Genomic DNA, 23960 nt, shown 5'->3' on the forward strand with positions numbered 1-23960 from the left:
TAAGATGACATGATGTAGAGGGATAAACTCATGCAATATGATATAAACCCCATCTTGTTATCCTCGATGGCAAAAATACAATACGTGCCTTGCTGCCCCTACTGTCACTGGGAAAGGACACCGCAAGATTGAACCCAAAGCTAAGCACTTCTCCCATTGCAAGAAAGATCAATCTAGTAGGCCAAACCAAACTGATAATTCGAAGAGACTTGCAAAGATAACCAATCATACATAAAAGAATTCAGAGAAGATTCAAATATTGTTCATAGATAAACTTGATCATAAACCCACAATTCATCGGTCTCAACAAACACACCGCAAAAGAAGATTACATCGAATAGATCTCCACAAGAGAGGGGGAGAACATTGTATTGAGATCCAAAAAGAGAGAAGAAGCCACCTAGCTAATAACTATGGACCCGAAGGTCTGAAGTAAACTACTCACACATCATCGGAGAGGCTATGGTGTTGATGTAGAAGCCCTCCGTGATCGATGCCCCCTCCAGCGGAGCTCAGGAAAAGGCCCCAAGATGGGACCTCACGGGTACAGAAGGTTGCGGCGGTGGAATTAGGTTTTTGGCTCCGTATCTGGTAGTTTGGGGGTACGTAGGTATATATAGGAGGAAGAAGTACGTCGATGGAGCAACATGGGGCCCACGAGGGTGGAGGGAGCGCCCAGGGGGTAGGCGCGCCCCCCTACCTCGTGCCCTCCTGGTTGATGTCTTGACGTAGGGTCCAAGTCCTCTGGATCACGTTCGTTCCGAAAATCACGTTCCTGACGGTTTCATTCCGTTTGGACTCCGTTTGATATTCTTTTTCTGCGAAACTCTGAAATAGGCAAAAAACAGTAATTCTGGGCTGGGCCTCCGGTTAATAGGTTAGTCCCAAAAATAATATAAAAGTGTATAATAAAGCCCATTAATGTCCAAAAAAGAATATAATATAGCATGGAACAATCAAAAATTATAGATACGTTGGAGACGTATCAGGGTGGTGGGGCGACGGGGCAAGCGGCGGCGGCTGGTGGGGGCGGCGGCGGGTGGCGGTGGCGGGGGCGGCGGCGGGCGGCGGGGGCGGCGGCGTGGTGGCTCGGGGACGAGAGAGGGAGAGAGACAGAGAGATGTGGATCAGGGGCGGGTGGGTCTCGCCGTTAGTTAGGTTAGTTCTTTGTCGTCCGCCAAACCTTTGCCGTCAGCTTTTTTCTCTTTGTCGTCCGCTAACTGACGGCAAAGAGGGGGGCCGTTAAGTTTTTTTAATCAGCTCGTTAGTGGGGACCACCACTCTCTTTGCCGTCTGCTAGCTAACGGCAAAGATTCTTTGCCGTCCGCTAGCTGACGGCAAAGAGTTGGCTGATGGCAAAGACCGTTCTTTGCCATCAGCCAGTTCTTTGCCGTCCGTTTTCTGTAAGCGGACGGCAAAGACCTTCTTTGCCGTCATCCAGAAAACGGCAAACACTTGGCTGACGGCAAATAAGCTAATTCCAGTAGTGCGAATGGGTCTTGTCCATCACATCATTCTCCTAATGATGTGATCCCGTTCATCAAATGACAACACATGTCTATGGTTTAGGAAACATAACCATCTTTGATAAATGAGCTAGTCAAGTAGAGGCATACTAGGGACACTTTGTTTTGTCTATGTATTCACACATGTACTAAGTTTCCGGTTAATACGATTCTAGCATGAATAATAAACATTTATCATGAAATAAGGAAATAAATAATAACTTTATTATTGCCTCTAGGGCATATTTCCTTCACCATTGTGGTGAAGCTCGGTGGTTTCGTTGGGAGCCTCCAATTCAGTTGTGGAGAGAGCCCCAACCTTGTTTGTAAAGGTTCGGTCGCCGCCTTCAAGGTCACCAATAGTGGAATCATGGCATCTTGCATTGTGTGAGGGAGTGAGGAGAATACGGTGGCCCTAGTGGCTTCTTGGGGAGCATTGTGCCTCCACACCGCTCCAACGGACACATACTTCCTCTCAAAGGGAAGGAACTTCGGTAACACATCCTCGTCTCCACCGGCTCCACTTTTGGTTATCTATTAGCTTTACTTGTGCAAGCTTATATTGTGTTGTACCCCTTGATCTTTTGTGTGCTTGTTGTTGTTGCATCATATAGGTTGCTCACCTAGTTGCATATCTAGACAACCTACTTTGATGCAATGTTTAAATTGGTAAAGAAAAGCTAAAAATTGTTAGTTGCCTATTCAACCCCCCTCCTCTAGTCAACTATATCGACCCTTTCAATTGGTATCAGAGCCTCGTCTCTTTTTAAGGACTTCGCCGTCCGAAGAGTATGGTTGACACCGTAGACGGTGTGGAGGAGCACTCCGGTGTGAATCCGTTCTCGTCTACGGCCGATGGGGGGTCCTCGGTCTCTCGTGAGGAATTCAATGCGGCTTTGGACACACTGAAAACCTCCATGACGACCGAGGTTAAAGGCATGTTCAACAAGTTCTTAGAAGGCCTTAAATTATCCACCGCCCCAATGAAAGTGGGTGATCCCGCTAACAAGGTGACGGATGCTAACTCCGACAAGGGGGAAGCTACTAGTGACAAGGTTCCTTTATCTAGTGGTAGAAATGGAAGTGGCATCTTTGCCCATGTTGAGCCTCCACTTACTTATGGAGGACCAGTTCCCTCCACTCATTTGAATCATGTTGGTCCTCCTCCTAAGATTGTGAAAAATGAGGATTTTGACTCTTGGATCTATCGCTTTAAATGTCATTTAAATCATGTTAATACTAATCTTTGGAGAATCATTGAGCAAGGTTTCTATCTGCATGACCCAAGCAACTTCACCCCTAGAGAAGCCGCGGATCATCAGTTCAACGAGAATGCTCTCTTCATCATCCAAGATGCAATTCCATCCGAAAACATTGCGCATCTCCGACCTTTCACCGTGGCCAAGGAAGCATGGCACCATGTTGTTCCATTTACAAGGGAAGCGCAAGCATTCAACGCTCCAACTATGAAGTGGTGCAACATGAAGCTCATGAGTTTGCTACGAACGAAGATGAAGAACCTCGTGAGCTTTACCGGAGATTAACCACTCTCGCAGTCTCACTCCAAGATCATGGGAGCAAGGATACGGATGACAATTGGATCAATCGCAAGTTTCTCAAGGCCATGATGCCTTACCATAAGGCCATGTCCTCTGTCATCCATCAAAGGCGGACTTCCACACCTTGTCCTCAAGTGAAGTGTTGGATGAGTTTGTGGCTATGAGGATTTTGGACAAGACCGCCGATAATGCGGTGTTGCGTTCTCAAAGAGCAAAGAAGCCCAACCTTGCCTTGAAGGCCAAGGCTAGTGTGGAAGAAGAGGATGAAGAGGAAGAAGAGGAGAGTAACGCCGAAGATACAAAATATGCTTATCATGAGCACATGGCTCTCGCTTCAAGGAAATTTTGGAGCAAGAAGAACTCAAGGCCCAACTTCAACAAGAACAACTCAAGTGGCGCCAAGGGCAAGCAATGTGTGAGAACTTGCTATAATTGTGGCAATGTGAGCCACTTTGTTGCGGAGTGCCCATATGAGAAGAGGGAAGACAATGGTGGCAAGCTCATCCGAAAAGACAAGGCCAAGTCCTTCCCCAACAAGAACAACTTCACCAAGAAGACTCCTCCCAAGGGGTTGGTGGCACAAGAAGAGTACAATGAGGATGATGAAGACGGTGAGTCGGTTGTCATGGCCTCCGTTGCCATTGCGACAACTCAACGGGTGTCCCTCTTCGACTCACCCAATGAGAACATCACCGCCAAGTGCCTCATGGCTAAAGCCACTAACAAGGTAACCCCCAACATCAAAACTACCATCATTACTACTCCTTCTTTGACGGATTGCATTGATAAAAGTGAGGGGTCCAATGAGGAGGAAAATGAATTTGAGTCTTTTATGAGTAAGCTCAAGGGTAAATCCAAAAAGCACTTTGTTGCTCTCTTGGAACAACTTGGTGAAGCCAATGACATGATCGAGGCTCACGAAGAAACCATCTCTAAGATGGAGGGGCATAGTCGTGACTATGCAGATGAGATATCGGATCTCTCTAATGCGCTTGAGGAGGAGCGTGGTCATCGTTTGGCTCTTGAGGAATCACACAACGATGATCATGCTAAATTAAAGAAAGATCTTGATCATGCTTTTGTTGTATCTCGTGTGCTAAATTCCAAGAAGGCCAAACTTGGGGTTGATCTTGCTAGACTCAAGGAGGAGTTTGATATACTTGACAAGGCTCACAAGGCCTTGAAGGGTACTCATGCTAGTCTTAAAGAGTCTCATGATCAACTCCAAGTGAAGCTAACCAAGGAGAAAGCCACTTTTCCTCATATGGTTTTAATTGATAATGCAAATGCTACTAACCCATGTTGTGAGCATGTGCATCTTGTGGAGGAGAATGCAAAGTTGAAGGAGCAACTTGATAAAGGCCTTGTGTCTTGCATACAAGGTGAGAAGAATCTCAACGACCTTTTGAGCAATCAAAATGAAGTTGTGGCCAAGGAGGGAATTGGGTTCGCATGCAAGTCCAAGAACAAGAAGAAGAATGACGACCAAACGACCTCCTCCTCTCAAGCAAACTTTTGTGAAGGAGGGAGAGGGTGCTTCTAAGGAGAAGAAGAACAATGAGAAGGGTGGTGGTGTCAAGAAGGGCAACACCACCCCTTCCAACAAAGCCGGCGACTTTAATCCCTCTTATGTGTTATGTCGTGCTAGTGATGGGCATGTTTATGCTAAATTTTTTGGTTCTCCTTATGAGTACATTGAATGGTATATTTGGGTTCCTAAGACCCTTGTTACTAACATCAAAGGACCCATTACAAAATGGGTACCTAAAACCAAGCATTGATCTCTTGTAGGTGTTTGCTTCCAGTGGGGGATCATGGTTGCTCGATAGTGGAGCCATAAATCATATGACCGGAAGCAAGGACTTGGTGGTGGGCGTGCACAAGATTCCATCTATGCCCACCAATGTCGAGTGGGGAGATGCCTCGTCTTCTAAGGTATTGGAACTTGGCAAGGTTGTCATTTCTCATGATCTCATGATCGAGAAGGTCATGCTTGTTGAGTCCCTTGCATACAATTTACTTTCCGTTCGTCAACTTGCACTCATGGGCTTTGCCACTTTCTTTGGTATTGATACCGTGGCCCTCTTGTGGAGCAAGACTCTTAAAGTAGCCTTTGTTGGGCATGTCGAGAACGGTCTCTATGTGATTAACTTCTCGAAGCGACCCACTAAGACAGCGACATGCCTAATGGCTAAAGTTGACGTGGGATGGCTTTGGCATCGCCGTTTAGCCCATGTCAATATGAGATCTTTGCAAAGTCTTCTCAAGGGGGGCCATGTCCAAAGATCATGCTTGCAGTGCTTGTATCAAAGGAAAGCTACATGAGAAGGCTCACCCTCCCATGACTATCATCTACTCGAAGAGGCCTTTGGAGCTCCTTCACTTGGATCTCTTTGGGCCTCCATCCTTTGATAGTCTTGGGGGTAGAAAGTATTGCTTGGTGATTGTGGATGATTATTCAAGATACACTTGGGTATACTTCTTCAAGAGGAAGAGTGAGACCCAACAAACTGTCACTGACTTTGCAAATGAAGCTCAACGCCAACACAATGCAAAGATCTTGACGATAAGAAGTGACAACGGCACCGAGTTCAAGAACTACACCTTGGATGAGTTTCTTAGTGATGAGGGGATCAAGCATCAATATTCCGCACCATATACCCCTCAACAAAATGGTGTAGCGGAGAGGAAGAACCGGACGTTGATGGATGCGGCAAGGACCATGATGGCGGAGTTCAAGTCTCCATACAAATTTTGGGCCGAAGCCATTAACACCACTTGTCATGCATCCAATCGGCTCTATCTCCACAAAGGCTTGAACAAGACTCCATATGAGATACTCACCGGTAACTGGCCCAACCTCAAATTTAGACAAATGAACACCTTTCTTGAGAATGAAACACTCAAGAAAGGTGTTCGTTTGTCTAAATTTGAGACTAGAGCTCATGAGGGCATATTTGTTGGTTATGCTACAAACTCTCATGCTTACCGTGTCCTCAATAAGTCCACGGGACTTATTGAGGAGACGTGTAACATGGAGTTTGATGAGAATAACGGCTCCCAAGTGGAGCAAAGTGGTACTTCTGATGTAGGTAATGAAATTCCTCCCCAAGCCATAAGAATAATGGGTGTTGGTCATATCCTACCCATTGAGGAACCCCTTGTGGCCGAAGGAGAAGGACAATGTTCCACTCAAGTGGAACCATCACCAACCCAAGACCCACACGCTTCCGAAGAACAAAGTGAAGGCCCTCAACCAAATGAACAAGATCAAGGGCAAGAACAACCTCAAGATGGTGGTGTACCACCAAGTGATGCCCAAGGTCAAGTTCTCACCACCGAGCATGTTCAAGATCAAGAGCAAGCTCAAGATCAAGAACAAGCTCAAGACGACGCTCAAGTTGATCAAGTTTCCGCTCCTCAACTCACTCCTGAGGAGGAATTGGAGCGTCGTGCCGCTAAGATTGCATCAAATCTCACTACCAAAGATCATCTCATGACAAATGTGCTTGGAAGCTTAAGAAAGGGGGTAAGCACTCGTAGACAATTAGCAAACTATTGTGAACATCACGCGTTTGTTTCTTGTGTTGAACCCCAAAAGGTCTATGAGGCTCTCGAGGATCTGAATTGGCTTAATGACATGCATGAAGAACTCAACAACTTCGAGCACAACAAGGTGTGGAGATTGGTGCCAAGGCCATCGGGGAACCATAATGTCATTGGAACCAAGTGGATATTCAAGAACAAGCAAGATGCTCATGGAATTATCACTCGTAACAAGGCTCGTTTGGTAGCACAAGGCTACTCCCAAGTCGAGGGTATCGACTACGATGAAACATTTGCTCCTGTTGCTCGCCTTGAATCTATTCGTTTGTTGATTGCTTATGCTTCTCATCATAACTTCAAGTTGCAACAAATGGATGTGAAGAGTGCTTTTCTTAATGGTCCTATTAATGAGTTGGTGTATGTCAAACAACCCCCGGGGTTCGAGCATCCCTATTTCCCTGATCATGTGCACCAACTCGATAAGGCACTCTATGGCCTTAAACAAGCCCCACGTGCGTGGTATGAGCACCTTACCGAGTTGTTGCAAGATCGTGGGTTTGAAATTGGGAAAATCGACCCCACTCTTTTTACTAAGAAGGTCAAAGGGGAGTTGTTTGTGTGCCAACTATATGTTGATGATATTATCTTTGGTTCCCCTAACAAAGCTTTCAATGAGGAATTTGCCGCTCTCATGACCTCAAAGTTCAAGATGTCCATGATGGGAGAGTTGAAGTTCTTTCTCGGGTTCGAAATCAAGCAAAGAAGAGAAGGAACCTTCATCAACCAAGCCAAATACACTCAAGACATGCTCAAGAGATTCAAGCTAAGTGATGTCAAGCCGGCTTCCACTCCAATGCCCGTCAAATGCCAACTTGACATAGATCCCAATGGTAAAGCGATGGATCAAAAGGTATATCGCTCCATGATTGGCTCCTTGCTTTACCTTTGTGCATCTAGACCGGATATCATGTTGAGTGTGGGAATTTGTGCATGATTTCAAGCCGCACCTAAGGAAAGCCACTATGTGGCGGTTAAGCGAATCTTTTGATATTTGGCTCATACCCCAAACTTTGGCTTATGGTACCCAAGAGGAGCAAACTTCAACCTTGTGGGCTTTTCAGACTCAGATTGGGCGGGAGACAAAGTGGATAGGAAGTCAACCTCCGGAGGGTGCCAATTTCTTGGTTGCTCTTTGGTGAGTTGGTCTTCTAAGAAGCAAAGTTGTGTGTCTCTCTCGTCCACCGAAGCGGAGTATGTGGCCGCCGGTAGTTGTTGTGCACAACTTCTATGGATGAGGCAAACTTTAAAGGATTACGGTGTCATTTGTGACAAAGTGCCTCTTTGGTGTGACAATGAAAGTGCTATCAAGATTTCCCTCAACCCGGTGCAACACTTCAAGACGAAGCATATTGAGATTCGGTATCACTTCATCCGGGATCACATTAGGCGAGGGGAGATCAAGCTCAACTATATCAACACTCATGATAACCTTGCAGATATCTTCACGAAGCCCTTGGATGAAGCAAGATTTCGTGAGTTAAGGCGTGAGCTAAATATCATTGATTCGAGCAATGTGGCTTGGACCTTTGCACACCCCACCATACTCATCGTGTTGTCTTGTTCTAGGTGTAGGCATGGACATAGGGGGAGTATTTTTCTCTCAATGAACTCTTCCTCCCCCATTATGCATTGATCAAAATTTTCACATTAGCCATTTTTATGGTACTTGTGCTTTAAAGATGAGTTTTGGTCATGGGCCCAAGGTTAAAATCTTCGTGGTGCCATACCTTTACACTCAAACATAGGTGGCCTCAGCCACCGCCCTTCCTTTTGAAGGGAAGTTGGAGTTGGTTTCTTTGGGTCTTTTTGCTCTTGCTTAGTCTTGTGTTAGGTCCTAGGTGTTGTGATCTCCAAGTTGGGGTTTTTCTCGTTGGTTGCTTTTTGTTCTCTTGGAGATCATCACACCATATTCCAGTGTCGTGCTCCATCCCAAGCCTTTCTCCATCTCTTAAAACGTCCAATCCAATTGCACACATTTTGATCTTGGTTCGGGTAATGGTGACTGGGCGGTACAACCAGTGGCTCGAGCGGTTCAACCGCTGGTGCACTCGGTTTGTACCGTCCAAGGAGGACTCCCAGGGGTATCTGAGTGGTTCCACCACTCGACCCCAGGTTGTGCTTCTGGCCGGTACTACCGGTTGGTTACATGCGGTACAACCGCTGCCTTCCAGGCAACGGAAGTACCGCCCGCAACCACTGGCACGTACCAGGAAGCGGTACAACCTCTCCTTGGAGTGGTACAACCGCTTCGCGTCTGCGGGCATATAAATAGGGTCGGGGCCGAAGGGTTTTCTTTTCCCTTCATCCCCTTTCCTCCTCCATCTCCTGCCCTAGCCTCCGGTCGCCATTGCTCCTGCCCCAGAGTGCTCGTCACGCTCCGGATCCATGGGCTCTCCGTGGAGGCCCCCTCCTTTCCGATCTCTTCCCATGGATGCCGGTAATGCCTCGTTTCCTTCGTTCTAGGGTTCCTTTCCCTTCTTCTAGGGCATTACTTGACATTCCGCGTTTATTGTTCAAACTATTGGGTGGAAGAGATCTATATATGCCTCCTGCTTGGTTTGCATTTCTTAGAAGTTAGAATATTGTTAGTTTGATTCAAAACTCGTGGATAGTCCTTCTCCAACTGGTAGTGCTGCTTTCCCAGCGGTTCTACCGCCTCACGGGGCAGTACAACCGCTGGAGCGGTACTACCCGTCGTAGAACCGGTACAACTGCGGTATCTGAACCACGTAGCACTGTTCTATCTTCTCTGTTTTGCTATCAATCTATTCCTCTTCTCGTGTATGCAATCCTCTCATCTTTGGTGGGTTTCTTGTGTTCTTCCCGTGTGTGTGTGTGTGTGTAGGAGGCTCTGGTTCTCGCTCTGCTCCTCGTAGCAAGATCGAGAAGAGGGCTAGGAATGCAGCGCCCGGTTCAGACTGATGAAGAAGAAGAGTTGTGATTCCACCAAACCCACTCGCCGTGAGAAGTATGCCGCTGCCAAGCAACGAGTGGTGATGCCCCTGCACGGTGGAAAGCAAGGAGTTGGGAAGCTTCCGGACGAAGAATCCATATTAGTTCCCATTGCACCTCGTTGACCACCGTTCAGTTCCGGAATGACATGCAAGTAAGGATTGTTCATGAGCTGTTTGAGCATAACAAGAATCGGTACGCCAAGCAGTGGACTATTGATCTTGACCATTGGAGGAACAACTTGGAGTACTTCGGCGAGGCCTTGGCTCTTTGTGAGGAGTTTGATTTGGTCAAGCTCATGTCTGTCAACTGTGACTTTGATGTTCAACTTATCCATCAGTTTTATGCCACTGTTCACTTTGGAGAAGATGACGCTCGCACTCTCTCGTTCATGTGCCATGATGAGTTATTTCAAGTGCCCTGGAGGGCTTTCTGTAATGCCATTGGGTATGAGGATACCGGTCTTTAAGGGAATGGCGGGATTTGTCCTCACGACCATCCCCATTCCATGCCTAAGGAGAAACTTGCTCCTTTGTACATTCGTGACGAGGCATCATTGGAGAGTCCAAGGATATTGAGAAGGTCTATGATATCATGCATCAGGTGTTTCCGCAATGTGCTTTTGCCCAAGGTTGGAAATCAGGATGAGGTCTGTGGGTACCTGGTTGACTTACTTGTTTCTATGAAGACCAAGGTGGGTTCTGGTGCTACTTTGATGTGTCCAACTGGATGTGGCACGAGATGTACAACATGGTCATCTATAGAAAGGTCCCCATTTATGCTCCTTTTGTCATGTGCTTTCTGAAGTTAGTTTGGGTTGTTCGCCGCCCTGGAGAGCTTCTCACTTCTCCAGATAACCTCACCGTGCATGAGGTCAAGCAACTCAAGAATAAGAAGCATACCGAGCCTCGCTTTCCTACTAATGATCCCGAGGATGTCTTTGCCACGTCAGATGATGAGGACTTTGAGATGGAACCAGGGGCCAAGCGTTCATGGGTGGCCAAGCTCACTGCTAAAGTGAAGAAGACTTTCTGCCTTCAGACTGACATTCAGAAGAAGATGTATGAGGCCCATGTCAATGAGAAGCTTGCCCGACGTCGTCAAATTGCTATGATGAAGCACCTCAACATGCCTATAAAGAGTGGATCTGAGAAGAGCATCACCCCTGAGGACCGGTGGATCTCTGCACATAGCACATGGTCGGGTGATGAGGCTCTTGGCCAGCCTTCTTCCTCCTTTCCTGGTGTTGATGATATCATGGAGGACGCTTGTGAGGACGATGATGAGGATCCGGAGATGCGACCAAGGAGTCAGAGGAGGACTACTGAGCTCTGGGCGCTAGCATTGCTATTTTCCTTTTGGTATCTTGATGCCAAACGGGGAGAGAGTTCTATTAGGTCTCGGGATTTGCATGGGATTTGCTTGGGTTGTGTTATGTTCTTTTTTGCTGAGTGTTGAACTTTAGTTTGTGGACCTTGTTGTTTCTCATCTTGCATAGTGTGAGACATACGCTCTTTCTTTTACTATTCTTAATGTCGTTTATCCTTAAGTCTTTACTTCCTACTTATGCGCTTACTGCTTATCTTACTCTTGTCTAGTAGGAGTGGTGGGTCTATAAAATCTAGGGGAGTCTTGCTCCTAATGTGTGCCCTTGCATTCCAATAGTAAATTCAAATTAGGGCACACATCTAGGGGGAGTCCCGTCTATATTTTCTAGACCTCTCTCTTGCAAATCGTGTTGTTGTCATCATCCACCAAAAAGGGGGAGATTGTAAGGTCATTTCCCTACTTTGTGTTTTGGATGATGATGACAACCCTTTGTTGGTCTAATCTTGTGCTAAGTGCTTCAGGTTCTCGTTGATTAGGCTTGCATCGTTTAGCTATTCTCTCTGGAAGGAAAAGATCGAAGACGGTGTTTGTCTACGTGTTTATCTCTTTGCTCGTAGAAAACCCGTACTATTAAGAGGGAATCCACATCGAAAGGAGTTGGGTGAATCATTGCACATACACTTCTTCCTCACCCACCTTTGCCTTCCTTGTTTTGTGTCGGAGAGAGCTCCCCTTCTTTTTCAGCTGTTGATGTGTACTCCCAGCGGTTGTACCGCCCATTCGAGCGGTTGTACCGCTGGCTCTTGGCACTAACCCAACCACCACCCAGGGGTGATACCCTGGGGTTGAACACCCAGTCATGACCAAGCGGTTGTACCGCTGCCCCGGGCGGTGGTACCACCACCATGCTTAAATGACTGGTGTGTCATGGCGGTTGTACCGGCCAGGTACCGCTCAACAACCGGTCCGGTTCTGTTTTGATGCGGTACTGGGCGGTGGTGGCCCGTTGTTCCGGTTTGCTCCGCACACCGGTACCACCGGTGCCCTAAGCGGTTCTACGCTTAGGACTTAGCCACCCAGGGTACCAGGGCCAGGCGGTTGCACCGGCGCATACCGCTCGATCACCGCTCACAGGGGTGATCCCTACTGTTTCAAAGCGGTGGTTGAGCGGTGGCTGAGCGGTTGTTCCGGTTGTTCTTCACAACCGGTACTACCGCCTGTCTGCCCGGTTGTACCGCTGTAGGGTTTCTGCAGTTACCGTGAGTCCCGGTTGTACCGGGACGAGGAGCGGTTGTACCGCTGTAGTGTTTTCGCAGTAACGGTTGGATTTTAGGGTTTGCTATATAAGGGTGGTTCTTCCACCTACCACACTTACCTCTTGCCTCTCTCTCTCCACCATTAATGCCCTTCAAGCTTTCTTGCCCGATCTCTCTCTCTAGCCACTCAAACTTGTTGATTTGCTAGGGATTGAAGGAGGAGACCTAGATCTACACTTCCACCAAAGGATATTTGATTCCCCCATACTTTCTTGTGTGGATTTTGTTACTCTTGGGTGTTTGAGCACCCTAGACGGTTGAGGTCACCTCGGAGCCACATTCCATTGTGGTGAAGCTCCGTGGTTTCGTTGGGAGCCTCCAATTCGGTTGTGGAGAGAGCCCCAACCTTGTTTGTAAAGGTTCGGTTGCCGCCTTCAAGGGTGCCAACAGTGGAATCACGGCATCTCGCATTGTGTGAGGGCGTGAGGAGAATACGGTGGCCCTAGTGGCTTCTTGGGGAGCATTGTGCCTCCACACCGCTCCAACGGAGACGTACTTCCTCTCAAAGGGAAGGAACTTCGGTAACACATCCTCGTCTCCACCGGCTCCACTTTTGGTTATCTCTTACCTTTACTTGTGCAAGCTTATATTGTGTTGTACCCCTTGCTTGTTTGTGTGCTTGTTGTTGTTGCATCATATAGGTTGCTCACCTAGTTGCATATCTAGACAACCTACTTTGATGCAATGTTTAAATTGGTAAAGAAAAGCTAAAAATTGTTAGTTGCCTATTCACCCCTCCCCCCTCTAGTCAACTATATCGATCCTTTCAGGGGCCTATAGCGGGTTGGTGGAGGAGGTTGCAAGACGGCAGGGAGATGATGAGTGTAAGGTGTGGTCGGCGGCGGGGGTTGGTCTCTGCTCCGACTGGCAGCTGAGGGGGGCATCGATCTGGCTCTTGGTGTTGTCCCTCTTGTGTCAGCGGCATGGAGCCCAAGGGATGGCGCGGGGTGGAGGTCCGTGGTGGTGCTGGTGCAGCGGCCTGGATTGATCCCCCCTCCGTCCGCGTCAGTGCTCAAGGTGAGCAAAGGTGTCTGTGGGGGGCCTCCTTTTGGGCCCGGCGAGGACGCTTCTATGGTCTGGTAGGGAGAGGTGAGGTCTTGCGCTCATGTGCTTGTCGAACTAGGCGGCCTGCGTGCGGAAGTGAGGTCAGGGATGCAAGGCTTCGGACGAAGGCCTACTGTTGACCTTGTCGGCAGCGATGCTGGTGATGCCCTGGGGTGCCACCTCCCTTCTTGAAGGCATCATTATGAAGCTGCGTAGCCCGTTCCTGGTGTGCTCCGGGTGAAAGCCTAAAATCCTTCCATGGATTGGACGATGACGACATCGAAGATCTCATTTCCCCCTTGGGAGCATAGTCTTGGAGCCATGGATCCGCCGTGGGTTGCTTGGTATCTTGGTTGGTGCGGGCTTGGTTTGTTGAATTGTTTGGTGGTGACGGTGGAAATGATATGCGGCAACGGCCTTTACCTTGGTCATCTTGGTGATGACTCAAAGTTTGGTGCCCTTCGATGACGGCTGAGGTTTTGGTGCCTCACATAGTGTTCTGGTTCTCTCTATTTGTGATGGGGGGGTGTGGCCCAAAGGAGGTGCAGGGCTGTCTCGGCGGAACATTGCCCTCGGCACGGTCAGAGTCTCTCTCTGTCACGTCGTGGCTAGGCAATGGGAAACCCTTCGACGGTGGTTGCGACTCTCCTAGTTCTTCAAGGTGCTCAGTGATCGTAGGGCAGCAGGCAACTTCTTCTCAACGTCTTCTTGGTGTCGAATCTCCTTTCGTCTGATCCAACAATGCTAGTCCCCGCTCTTTCTCGGTGTACCCACTAATGATGGGTGCTAAGTTCTTGGTGTTGGCTGCTTGTCGTAGGTTGCTTTTGGTTCTCCTTCTGTTGTTCCTTGTTCCTTTTTATGTGTGTTGGGTGCTACTTCTCGTTGTAGCCGTTGTGTTTGTATATCAATCTTGGTTTTAAAATGAAAATTGTTCAAGATGGCTTTTGCCCCTCGTAGCAGCATAAAGAAAAAAATCATTTTACAACAATAATAGAAGTCGAGCATTTCACCCACATTTCTGAAAGGGCGTGTTCTGGAGTGGCCGGTTAACCAAGAATCTCTTTCTTTTCTTTCCAAATACTTTATGAAGTTAAAGGGCAAAGAGAAGCGCTTTCACTACTGAGAAAGTGAATGGTCAGCGCGAGGGTTCGACGACTTAGCCGAGCGTTAGCAACGCGTCATTCTCATAGCGAGCGCTTCGAGTTAGCAAAGCGCTGTAGTAGCGTCGGAGACTATGTGCTATAATGCTGAACTAAGGACGTTCCGACTTATCTATATAAGCAGACGACTGAGTTCTAAACAAATAGGATCATTGGTGGGTAATGGCTCAATCTATAGATGGAAAGCCTTATGATGGAACATTTTGCACGAGGAACTTTGCAGTGCCTCTTCGAAAAGTGAGGGCACCGTGTACCAAATGACTACATTTTGCATGAGGAACTTTGTTTCAGAAACACTTTTCAGAGGAAAGAAACATGGATGAAATGCATCTGGACAAGAATACAGAGGAGGGTGCAACACAACACTTCCTTGTAAATCATGCAAGTCTTTTTGATTTGGTATACACGGTTCTTGAGCATACACAAACCGAACACCTGGCAACTACATGTTCTACATCACAAATTCCCCTCACACGGAAACATTGTTTATTCAGCTGCATCATAACAGTGCATATGGAAATTTTAAAGTCCAAGAAGAAGAAAAATAAGTATCTTGATGGATAAAATGGACGCAGTCCAGTATTACGCGTTCTGAGCTCCATGAGATTTCCAGAGCTTGGTCCATTCCTCCATGACATCGGCAGCTTTGGCGAAGATTGCATTCTTTGGCGCCAGCTTCTGCTTCACAATGCCAGCTAGCTCCTTAACGCAGTCATCGACAGTAACTGCGGTCCTTGATAGCTTGAGCGACTCAAAGAAGGGAAGGACATCATCCATCACTTTCACCCCTTCCCACTCTTTGAGGCTCTCCAAGGCCTTGCCTGCCTCTGCATCACTTCTCATCACATAAGGCAGACCGGTCTTCACGCCGTAACCCAGGCTGTCGCAGACCACCTTGGCACACAGGCCATTCCATATGTCTTCAAGGGTGTCCCACCTGTGCTTCCCTTCCTTGCGAATCCGCAGGCCAGGGAACATCACGGGCCCCAGAACCTCACGGTTGAATGCAACATTTATCCCGCTCACAGGGAACATCGCACCGAGTGGAACTGTCATCACAGCATCCACATAGTTTGTGTTGCGTTGGTTCCGCTTCACGACATGTGTCATTGGGTCATAGTCCGCATTGTGCAGCCAGAGACCACATGAGAGCATGCATTCAACCCCCTCACGCAGGCTGAATGGGTATCCACGGACAAAGTCAGCACCCTTGCGGTATGGGTCATACAGTGTGTTGAAGAAGAAAGGTGTGGCAGGTGTCTTCAAATTGATCATGTGCTGTGTAACAGCATCCACAGTCATCCCAGCAGGGTCCTTTGCTGGGAGGCAGTTGTCGTCAATTGAGATGACATACTTCTTGCGTGAGACAAGGTACCCAAAGTAACGGCATGAATGGCCAGAGAAGTTGATGGTTGTGGCACCAAGCAGTCCATCAATGTCAGACTTTGTGTAAACCTTCACATTAAAACCTGAAGGGATCTGAAGATCTGCTGCCAACTCTGGATCTTTGACAACAATGATGTCAAACCGGGAGAAAAATGGCTGCCACGCCTGAAAGAAAGAGGTCAGGTTGGGCTGTAGTGCTGCAATCACAATGTCAACCTCGCTATCGTGAACCTCCAAAGACATCTTCACAGCTAATCAGCCTGATCTAAGCAGCAGCAGTACTAGAACTTCTCAGAGCACCCTACAAACAAACAAACAAACAAACAAGAGGATATTTAGTCAAATAAGCCAGCATCCTTCTGGCATAACATTAACATTAGAACCAGCAGAGGATAAACAGATAAGTGGCATACTCGTAGGAAGGACCGGTATAAGTGGCTGCTTAATGTTGAGGAGCTGAACAAGCAAGATGATCTCCTCGCAGTCGGTTGCCAGAAACAACTTGAGGACTCTCTCTGTCAGCTTACCAGCACTAAGTGTTCTCTGCCATCAAACAATCGTCACTCGTCAGTCATCAGAGATCTAACAACACGAAAAGTAAGAAAGACTACAAGAGTGCAGGTGATGACTGTTACAGTTCATGCTGAAACTGAACCCCCCAGAAACTGCACCATCAACAGACTTTTTTTGTTTGCGAGGGCATCAAAACAGACTTCAAACAAGATAAATAAGACTATCATCAGATACCCCTAATATCCAAGCATCAAACTGAAGCTCATATCTAGCCTAATATGCCTGTTGGAATGCTCACGGCGTCAAAACCAGATTCTAAACAGGACAAATGGGGCACACATACATACGGCATCAACAGCTCTCTCGTGACATCACAGCTCGCAGGACCTAACTTATTATCAACCACTAAATTGAATTGGCCATAAGAAAACACATGGTTTTCAGACCAATCATGCAATCTACTGTCCCTATGTTTAGGTCGAGAGGACACATTCCATCTACTAGTCCCCAGCAGAGAGGAGGCGGCCCGAATCGATCACTCACTCAGACAACAGATCCTCCAATCCAACACGGGGTCAGACTAGGACTGGCCGGAAGAAACTAATTAATCACCCCCAAAGCAAGACCGGGGTAAGCCACACACAGACACAGTGATGAGTGATCAGCGGTGAGCGATTAACCGACGGATTAGGGATCCGAGGGGGAGGGGAGGAGGGGGCACGTACGCGGAAGAGGTCGACGAGGATGTGGTCGGGGAGGCGGGAGAGGTCGCGGAGGGTGGCGATGCGGAGGAGCGCGGCGTCGAGGGTGAGGGCGAGCAGGGTGGGGGCGGGGCGCATCGGCTCCAGATCTGGATCTCGCGCTCGTTTTATACCGCGCTAGCGCTACTACCAGACTTCCCTGGGAAGCGAAGCAAAGGCGCAGGCGCCCCGCGGCCACGTTGCGGGCCTCGATCCTCGCCCCCGCTCTCTCGCGCGTGCTGTTGCGTTGCGTCTGCCGGCAGACGAGGGAGGGAGGAAGCCTGCGCCACCGACGAATCGGCGACTTTTTTTCTTTGTTTCCTCTGTTCTTTGCTGTTTTTGTTTTTTCCGAATCCCGTTGGGCGCTTGTTCGTCCAGTTGTAAAAATCAAGTCATCATCCCACGAGGGTGTATCGCTTGCCGACTTTGCGTGGGCGGTGAGGCTGCCGGCTGGCTCTCGATGACGACTTCGCAAAGGGGTAAAGGAGACAATGCTCCCCTGTGCTGTGCTGTCCAAGTCGATTAAAATAGGGACAACTACAAAATATCGTGTCTGCCTAGGCCCAGAAATTACGGCCTTTGTGTTGTTGCTATCCATCTGGAAATTTGTATTTTCTGATCACTATGCCACCTGCGATAACAATGTTGTATTTTTTTAAAAGGAACAAACAATGCTGCTTTGTTATCAAGAAGAAGATACGTGTGACCGCGGTCTACGGTCTCTTTTGGAGCCAAAAAATAGTCGAAACTGATATCTGTACGATTTATGGGATGGAACGCGAGGACACATTCCATGTTTTTTGCAGATGTCCGCGTGCCCGGGAGCTTTGGTGTACTATGGAGAAGACATGGTGCATGCCGAGACTTAAGACCGTCGTCAACACAGACGGGACCGGACTGGCTATTGCAGCTTCTCCACCAGTGTGGCGAGGACGAGCGCCTCCATGTGCTCATGACAGTGTGGCGTATATGGCATATGTCCACAATGAGATTACACACCAGAAGTCGGCGCCTCCAGTTGAAGCCTCTTGTCGCTTCCTTTCGAGTTATATTGAGTCACTCATGTGCATTCGTCAACACCCAAATGCAGATATGTTGAAGGGAAAGATGGTGTTGAGGACTGATCATATGCTCAAGCAGAAGGGAGATTTCTCATCTCCTATGGACAACTCCCGACCGCTGGAAAAGTGGACCAAGCCCCCTGTAGGTTGGTGCAAATTAAACGTCGACGGTGCCTTTGCTGAAGCGGACGGGACCGGAGCTGCAGGTATGATCCTGTGAAATCATCATGGCGCTATGATCTTTGCCTCCTGCCGATTCCTGCCGAGGTGCTCGAGTGCGCTTGAAGCTGAGATCGCAACATGTATGGAGGGTGTATCTCTCACACTTGAATGGAGCTCTGATCCTTTCATCCTAGAGACTGACAGTACAACTGCCGTAGCTATGATCACTGATGCAGCAGTTAATAGGTCGCCGGTTGCATCACTAGTGGAAGAAACAAAGCGTTTGCTGGGGCTAGGACGTGAGCATGGGATAGCACATGTTAGGAGAGATGGGAATCAGGTTAGCCATGAGCTTGCTCAGATGGGTAGGGCGCCACACACAGCTGTTTGGCTCCGCCATGTGCTGTCGTGGATCTAAGACTGGCAGTAGAATAGGGGGTAGGTTAGTGGAGGCAAGGTCCTAGCTATGGCTAAGTTGTACACACGAGTTTTACGAGTTCAGGCCCTTCGCGGAGGAAGTAATAGCCCTACGTCTCGGTGCCCGGAGGCAGTCGACTGGATTATACGTGTGAGTGTTACAGGGGGTGCGAACCCTTGTCTCGGAGGAGGGGCTGGCTTATATAGAGTGCGCCAGGACCCCGGCTCCCCTCCGTTACACAGGGTTCAATGTTCATAAAGTGGAAGCGTTACAGGTAACGTCCGTAATAAAGTGTTATAAATGATAATTAAGTCTATGAGTAAACGCCCGACCGTTGCTGCGTAGAATGACTTTAGGTCTTTTGAGTGTCGAGTGGTTTCTGCGACGGTCGAGTGACATTGATTCTCCCGAGTGGAAGGTCTCTGGTCGAGTGGATGATGGTACTCTTCGAATGCTTCTGGCTTTAGGGTGATGTCCTTGGGGAGGGTGTCTAGGTCAGGCCTGTGACCCTACCCTAGGTACATGGCTTCATCATTAGCCCCTGAATGGTTCAGGGTTTTGAGTGGAGAAGGAGTTGAAGATATTCCCGATTCAACTTCCGCGCTTCGGAAGTGTCTTTTGGGATCAATGAATCAACACTGTGACACCAACTTCTTTTTCAGTCGCCTTGATCCATTCTTGATTTTGTCGAGTGAAGTTTTACTGAAAAGCTTCGAGCGTCGTTATGGAGAAAATCTTCCGTCTGACAGGTTGCTCTGTTGGCCGCGGATCTCGCGGGATTCGAATTTTTGGGAAGCGCGCGGGGCGGAGGAGGCCGCTGCAATCGGGCTGGATAAGGCAGGGCCGCTTCGATTTCCGCGCCACCTTTTTCGCCACGTATCGCTCGCGCGACTGTTGCGAGATTTGATAAGATCGCCCGCGTCCATAAGTCAGTCACTCGGAAGCAACCTCATATAAGGCGTCGGTCCGGGGTTTTTGAACAGTGCGCTCCCATTCTTCCTCTTCCTTCTCCGTTTTCTCCACCGCATCTGCTCCTGTCCCGGCGTCGCTGCTCCGCTCGAGCTCTGTCCGCTGCAATGGGGAAGGAGAAGACGGTGGCATTGGAGCGCGCGAAGAAGGCGACGGCGAAGGCGAAGGGGAAGAAGTCCAGCCGGGGCGGACCTTCCTCGAGGTCCGGTCTGCCGCGCGGCTGGATCCAGGGAGATTGGATCCGGTCGACGATTCGCCAGGATGACATCGACGATCTGGCCGAGGAGGGATTGATCCCCCATGGATCCGCGCGGCTCCCGGCGGACGAGACTGAGCCCCGACCGCAGGAGGGTGAGTGCGTCCTCCTCGCTACCCACGTCGACTGCGGGTTTTCTTTGCCCCCTCATCTTTTTTTCGAGCTTTCTTGAACTTCTTTGGAGCACAACTTCATCATTTTTTTCCCCAACACCATCGTGTATCTTGCCGCTTTCGTGTCCATGTGCGAAAACTTCTTGGGTTGTTGACCACACTGGGGCCTCTTCAAGCACATTTTCACGTGTCGCTCCCAGTCGGTCAAAAAAGCTAATCCGAGTGATGAGAGGACTAAAGTGATCCAGATGTGTGGGGGTCTTGGAATCCAAATGAGGGGTAAGAGCTCTTTCCCAGCCATAATCTTACCCGAGTCAGTCCGAGGGTGGCAGTCGACCTGGTTTTACTGCAAAGACCAGCCGACTCCAGGTCAGTCGACTGGACTTCCGCCCTTTTCCATGGCTCTAGTAGAGAAGCCTTCCGCCTTGAAAGTGACCCCGGGGGAGAAAGCAGAGGTGAAGGTGCTGGTCGAGCGAGTGGTCCAGCTCATCCGTGATGGCGTGATCGGCATGGATCTGTTGGAAATCTTCCTCAGGCGACGCATTCAGCCCCTTCAAGCCTGTGACCACCGGATGTGGATGTATTCGGGCATTGACGATTCCACTCGGATCCATCCAGAAGAAGTCGACGAGGATACGGTGGAGAAGTGGTTGAGGGGTATCACTGGCAATAAAGATAACCCCAGGGGGGCCAGGAGATCCCTCCACTCGACAACTCGCACCAAACAGACAAGGTCCAACTCCGAATTGCCGAGTGTTATCTTGATTTACCATGTATCTGCTTGCAATCAACCGACTAACTTTTGTCTTGCTTGTTGTCTTCTAGGCTCTTACTGAGATGTATTCGATGCCCAACGGAGAGCAGGAGCAGGATCCGGAGGGGGAGGTGAGCGGAGGCGAGAGCAGCGAGTGGCATTCCGATGGTGAAGGGGACGAGGAGAGCTCTGACCCGAGTGATGAAGAAGAGGTCGACTCACCTCCCCGTAGGGAAAGGCGATCTAAGCTCACTCACGATCTGGCGAGCGCCCGCGACAAGGCAACTATTCAGACCGGGCAGTCGTCAAAGCGCCCTCGGACGTCTTCTCCAGCGCCGACTGAAAAGGCCCCGAAGCAATCCAAGGTGGTACCGCAGAAGACTCGAAAGGCTCTGCCCAAAATCAAAATTGATATCCCTGTTGCCTTTGCGTAAGTGTCATGTCTTCAGTTTTACCTGAAATTCTGTGTTGTCTATTTTTCCTTGGTTTGACCGAATGAATGTTGAAACTAGCAGTGCTACTACCTCTGGGACCTCTGCTTACAAAACCGAGGATGAGGACATGGAAGACGCAGTCACCTCCAACCCAGGTATAACCTTCATGATCTTGTCTTTGCTTTGTCGATTGAACTGCGATATAACCAATCGAGGATGAACTTTTGGCGACTGATCTTTTTACAGCTCCTCTCAACGTCATTGATCTCCCCGACGACGACGAGGACGAGCCACAGAGGCCCTTGGGGAGAAGAAACAGGAAAACGTCCGCTAGCAAGACGCCTCAGTCGACGCCGGTGGCGGAACCGGTAATTCAGGACGCCGGCGACGCCAATCGGACTTCCGTCTCCTTCGCCATACCGCTGTCGAGTGCTCAGCCCTCAGCATCAGCCGTGCAGACTCCCGCCGATCCACCTTCACTTTTTGTTGCACATCATGTCCCAGAAGACCAGGTGGGTGCTGCCAAAGAGGCTATACGCCAGGCGGGCATCATGATGGAGAAGATGAAGATGGTGCGGGAGGCCAGCCAAGCTGCTTATGACGCCAGCTCCGCTCTCCAGAGCAACGTCCAGGTTAGCAGATTGCTGACTGACTCTTTTAGCTTGTTCCGCTAGGATATTCTACCTGAAAACTCTTTTCAAGGAATCTTTTCATCTGTCTGCGCTTCGCATCCGTACACCCACTGGGTGTTTTGATTTTCCATTGAGCAAACTTGTATCTTGAGTCGACTAGGTTGTGTCAATTGGATTTTTGAACTAGTGGGGCACGCTGAGTGCACCCACTAGGTGTAGTCCCCGAGACCATAGTTGACTGCGGGTAGTCAACTGTGGTCTGAGAAGCTAAATTTTCCACTCGGTCTGGACGGACCATGTCGAGTGGAATCCGAACCAGTGGGGGCACGCTAAGTGCACCCACTGGGTGTAGTCCCCGAGACCGTGGTCGACTGCGGGCAGTCGACTACGGTCTTAGATGCTCTCTCTTTTTTTACACTCGGCCTGGACAGACCACGTCGAGTGGAAATTGGACCAGTGGGGGCACGCTAAGTGCACCCACTGGGTGTAGTCCCCGAGACCGTGGTTGACTGCGGGCAGTCGACTACGGTCTGAAAACAAATTAATCTTTATCGGACCATTGTTATGAAGTAACTAATCTTTCCATCTGTCGATTGACTGTCTCTTGATTACAAAAATCTTGTGAACTCGGAGTTTGTTTTGCTGAATTGGAGAAAAACAGATTCAGCTCAACCTCGATCTGGAACTGGCCAAGACAAATCTGCAGAAGGCCAAGGATGTAGCTGCTGGTAAGAGAAAACTTGCCGACTGACTTGTCTCTCGACCGGATTTTATTTTGCTTTTTCTGAGCCGAGCGTTGTTTCTTTTCAGAGAAAATGAATCAAGCTCTGGCGAAGAAGGACCAAGATCTTGCGGCCACACAGAAAGCAGCTGACGAGAAAACTGCACTCGCCGAACAGAAGCTAGCTTCAGTCGGCAAACTGGAGGAAGAAAACACCAGGCTAAAAACTGCCCTTGATGAAGCCAATAAGGAAGCGACTCGCCTGAAGAAGGACAAGAACAATCTGAACGAGAAGATGGAAGGCATTGCTCGCAGGAGGGACGACCTGGAGAATTATCTAGGAGGTCTTGCCAAGAAGTTGTTCGTCCTGCTTGAAGGTGTTTTCTCTGAACCGACTAACTTGCTATTGTCAACTCGATACACGACCACTGACTCATCTTTGAATTGTATGTGCAGAATTTTGCCGGAACTTTGAGGAAGAAACTGGGCGAGTTGAGACAAGCTTGGACCCCATCCATTCTCCAGTGAAAGACGAAGCTGCCATGAATGTACTCCGATTGGAATCTCGTGTTGCTGGTGTTGTTGATTATCTTGCTCGACTGAAGGTCGCAATGTCGCGGGTCGACACAGCACTCTGGCCAAGGGCAACGCTCCAGAATGACCTCGAGTCTCTGATGACTCGACTTAATGAGATCCCCGGTCGAGTGCAAGAATGGAAGAAGTCTTCTGCCCGGTGCGGCACTGATGTGGCTTTGTCTTTGGTTCGTGTCCACTGCAAGGAAGCGCGAGAAGAGAAGCTGGCAGCGATCAAGGTTGCCAACACCAAGAAGCACGACTTCCAATCTTTCATGGAGACCTTCATTGCTGCTGCCACTCGGATTGCCGACGGAATCGACCTGGACGAATTCGTCGAGCCTGCCAGTCCTCCTCCTGCGGAGTGAACAAACTTTTATGCCTCACCTTAAATTTGCCTCGGAATGCCGAGTGATTTTGTAACCGTTAAACTCCTTCGGGCTTGATGCCCGAGTACTTTAATCAGCGGTCGGAACCTTAGGATTTATCTAAATTTGGTTTATCTCCGAACATGCTTGTTCTTGCCTTCGAGTGGAATTTGTTCTTCACTCGGAATATTTTTTTACTTGAGATGCAGCTCTGAGGAAGAGGTTCCAGTCGACCTGCGCCTCGTCGTCCTTGCGGATGAGGATGGAGCGCACGTTATACTTGTGGCGCAGCTCCGAAGAGAAGGTTGTAGCCGACCTGCACCTCGTCGTCCTTGTGGATGAGGATGGAGCGTACGTTATACTTGTGGCGCAGCTCCGAGGAGAAGGTT

The 23960-nt window shown here is 49.0% G+C and overlaps 1 protein-coding gene across 2 annotated transcripts; it reads right to left on the reverse strand.

The window, feature by feature from the left end:
- Positions 1 to 14824: 14824 nt before the first annotated feature.
- Positions 14825 to 17486, reverse strand: LOC543331 (probable inactive UDP-arabinopyranose mutase 2). Of its 2 annotated transcripts, XM_044478691.1 has the most exons (4): positions 17096 to 17486; positions 16271 to 16400; positions 16140 to 16144; positions 14825 to 16088 (listed from the first exon to the last, which is right to left on the reverse strand). In XM_044478691.1, exons 1-4 carry the CDS (start codon positions 17207 to 17209, stop codon positions 15054 to 15056), a joined length of 1284 nt encoding a protein of 427 aa, XP_044334626.1. In that variant the 5' UTR covers positions 17210 to 17486; the 3' UTR covers positions 14825 to 15053. The 2 variants fall into 2 exon arrangements, with proteins under 2 accessions (XP_044334626.1, XP_044334625.1); XM_044478690.1 differs by lacking the exon at positions 17096 to 17486 and having other exon boundaries at positions 14825 to 16158; positions 16271 to 16406.
- Positions 17487 to 23960: the final 6474 nt, after the last annotated feature.

Source organism: Triticum aestivum, chromosome 2D (assembly GCF_018294505.1).
Source record: "Triticum aestivum cultivar Chinese Spring chromosome 2D, IWGSC CS RefSeq v2.1, whole genome shotgun sequence".
Lineage (NCBI taxonomy): Eukaryota > Viridiplantae > Streptophyta > Magnoliopsida > Poales > Poaceae > Triticum > Triticum aestivum.

Coding starts and splice junctions, on each gene's coding strand:
- LOC543331 (XM_044478691.1), bottom strand. CDS start 17,209: ATGCGCCCCGCCCCCACCCTGCTCGCCCTCACCCTCGACGCCGCGCTC. Junction 16,401..17,095: donor TCCTCGTCGACCTCTTCCGC/GTACGTGCCCCC, acceptor GTTTGATGGCAG/AGAACACTTAGTGCTGGTAA.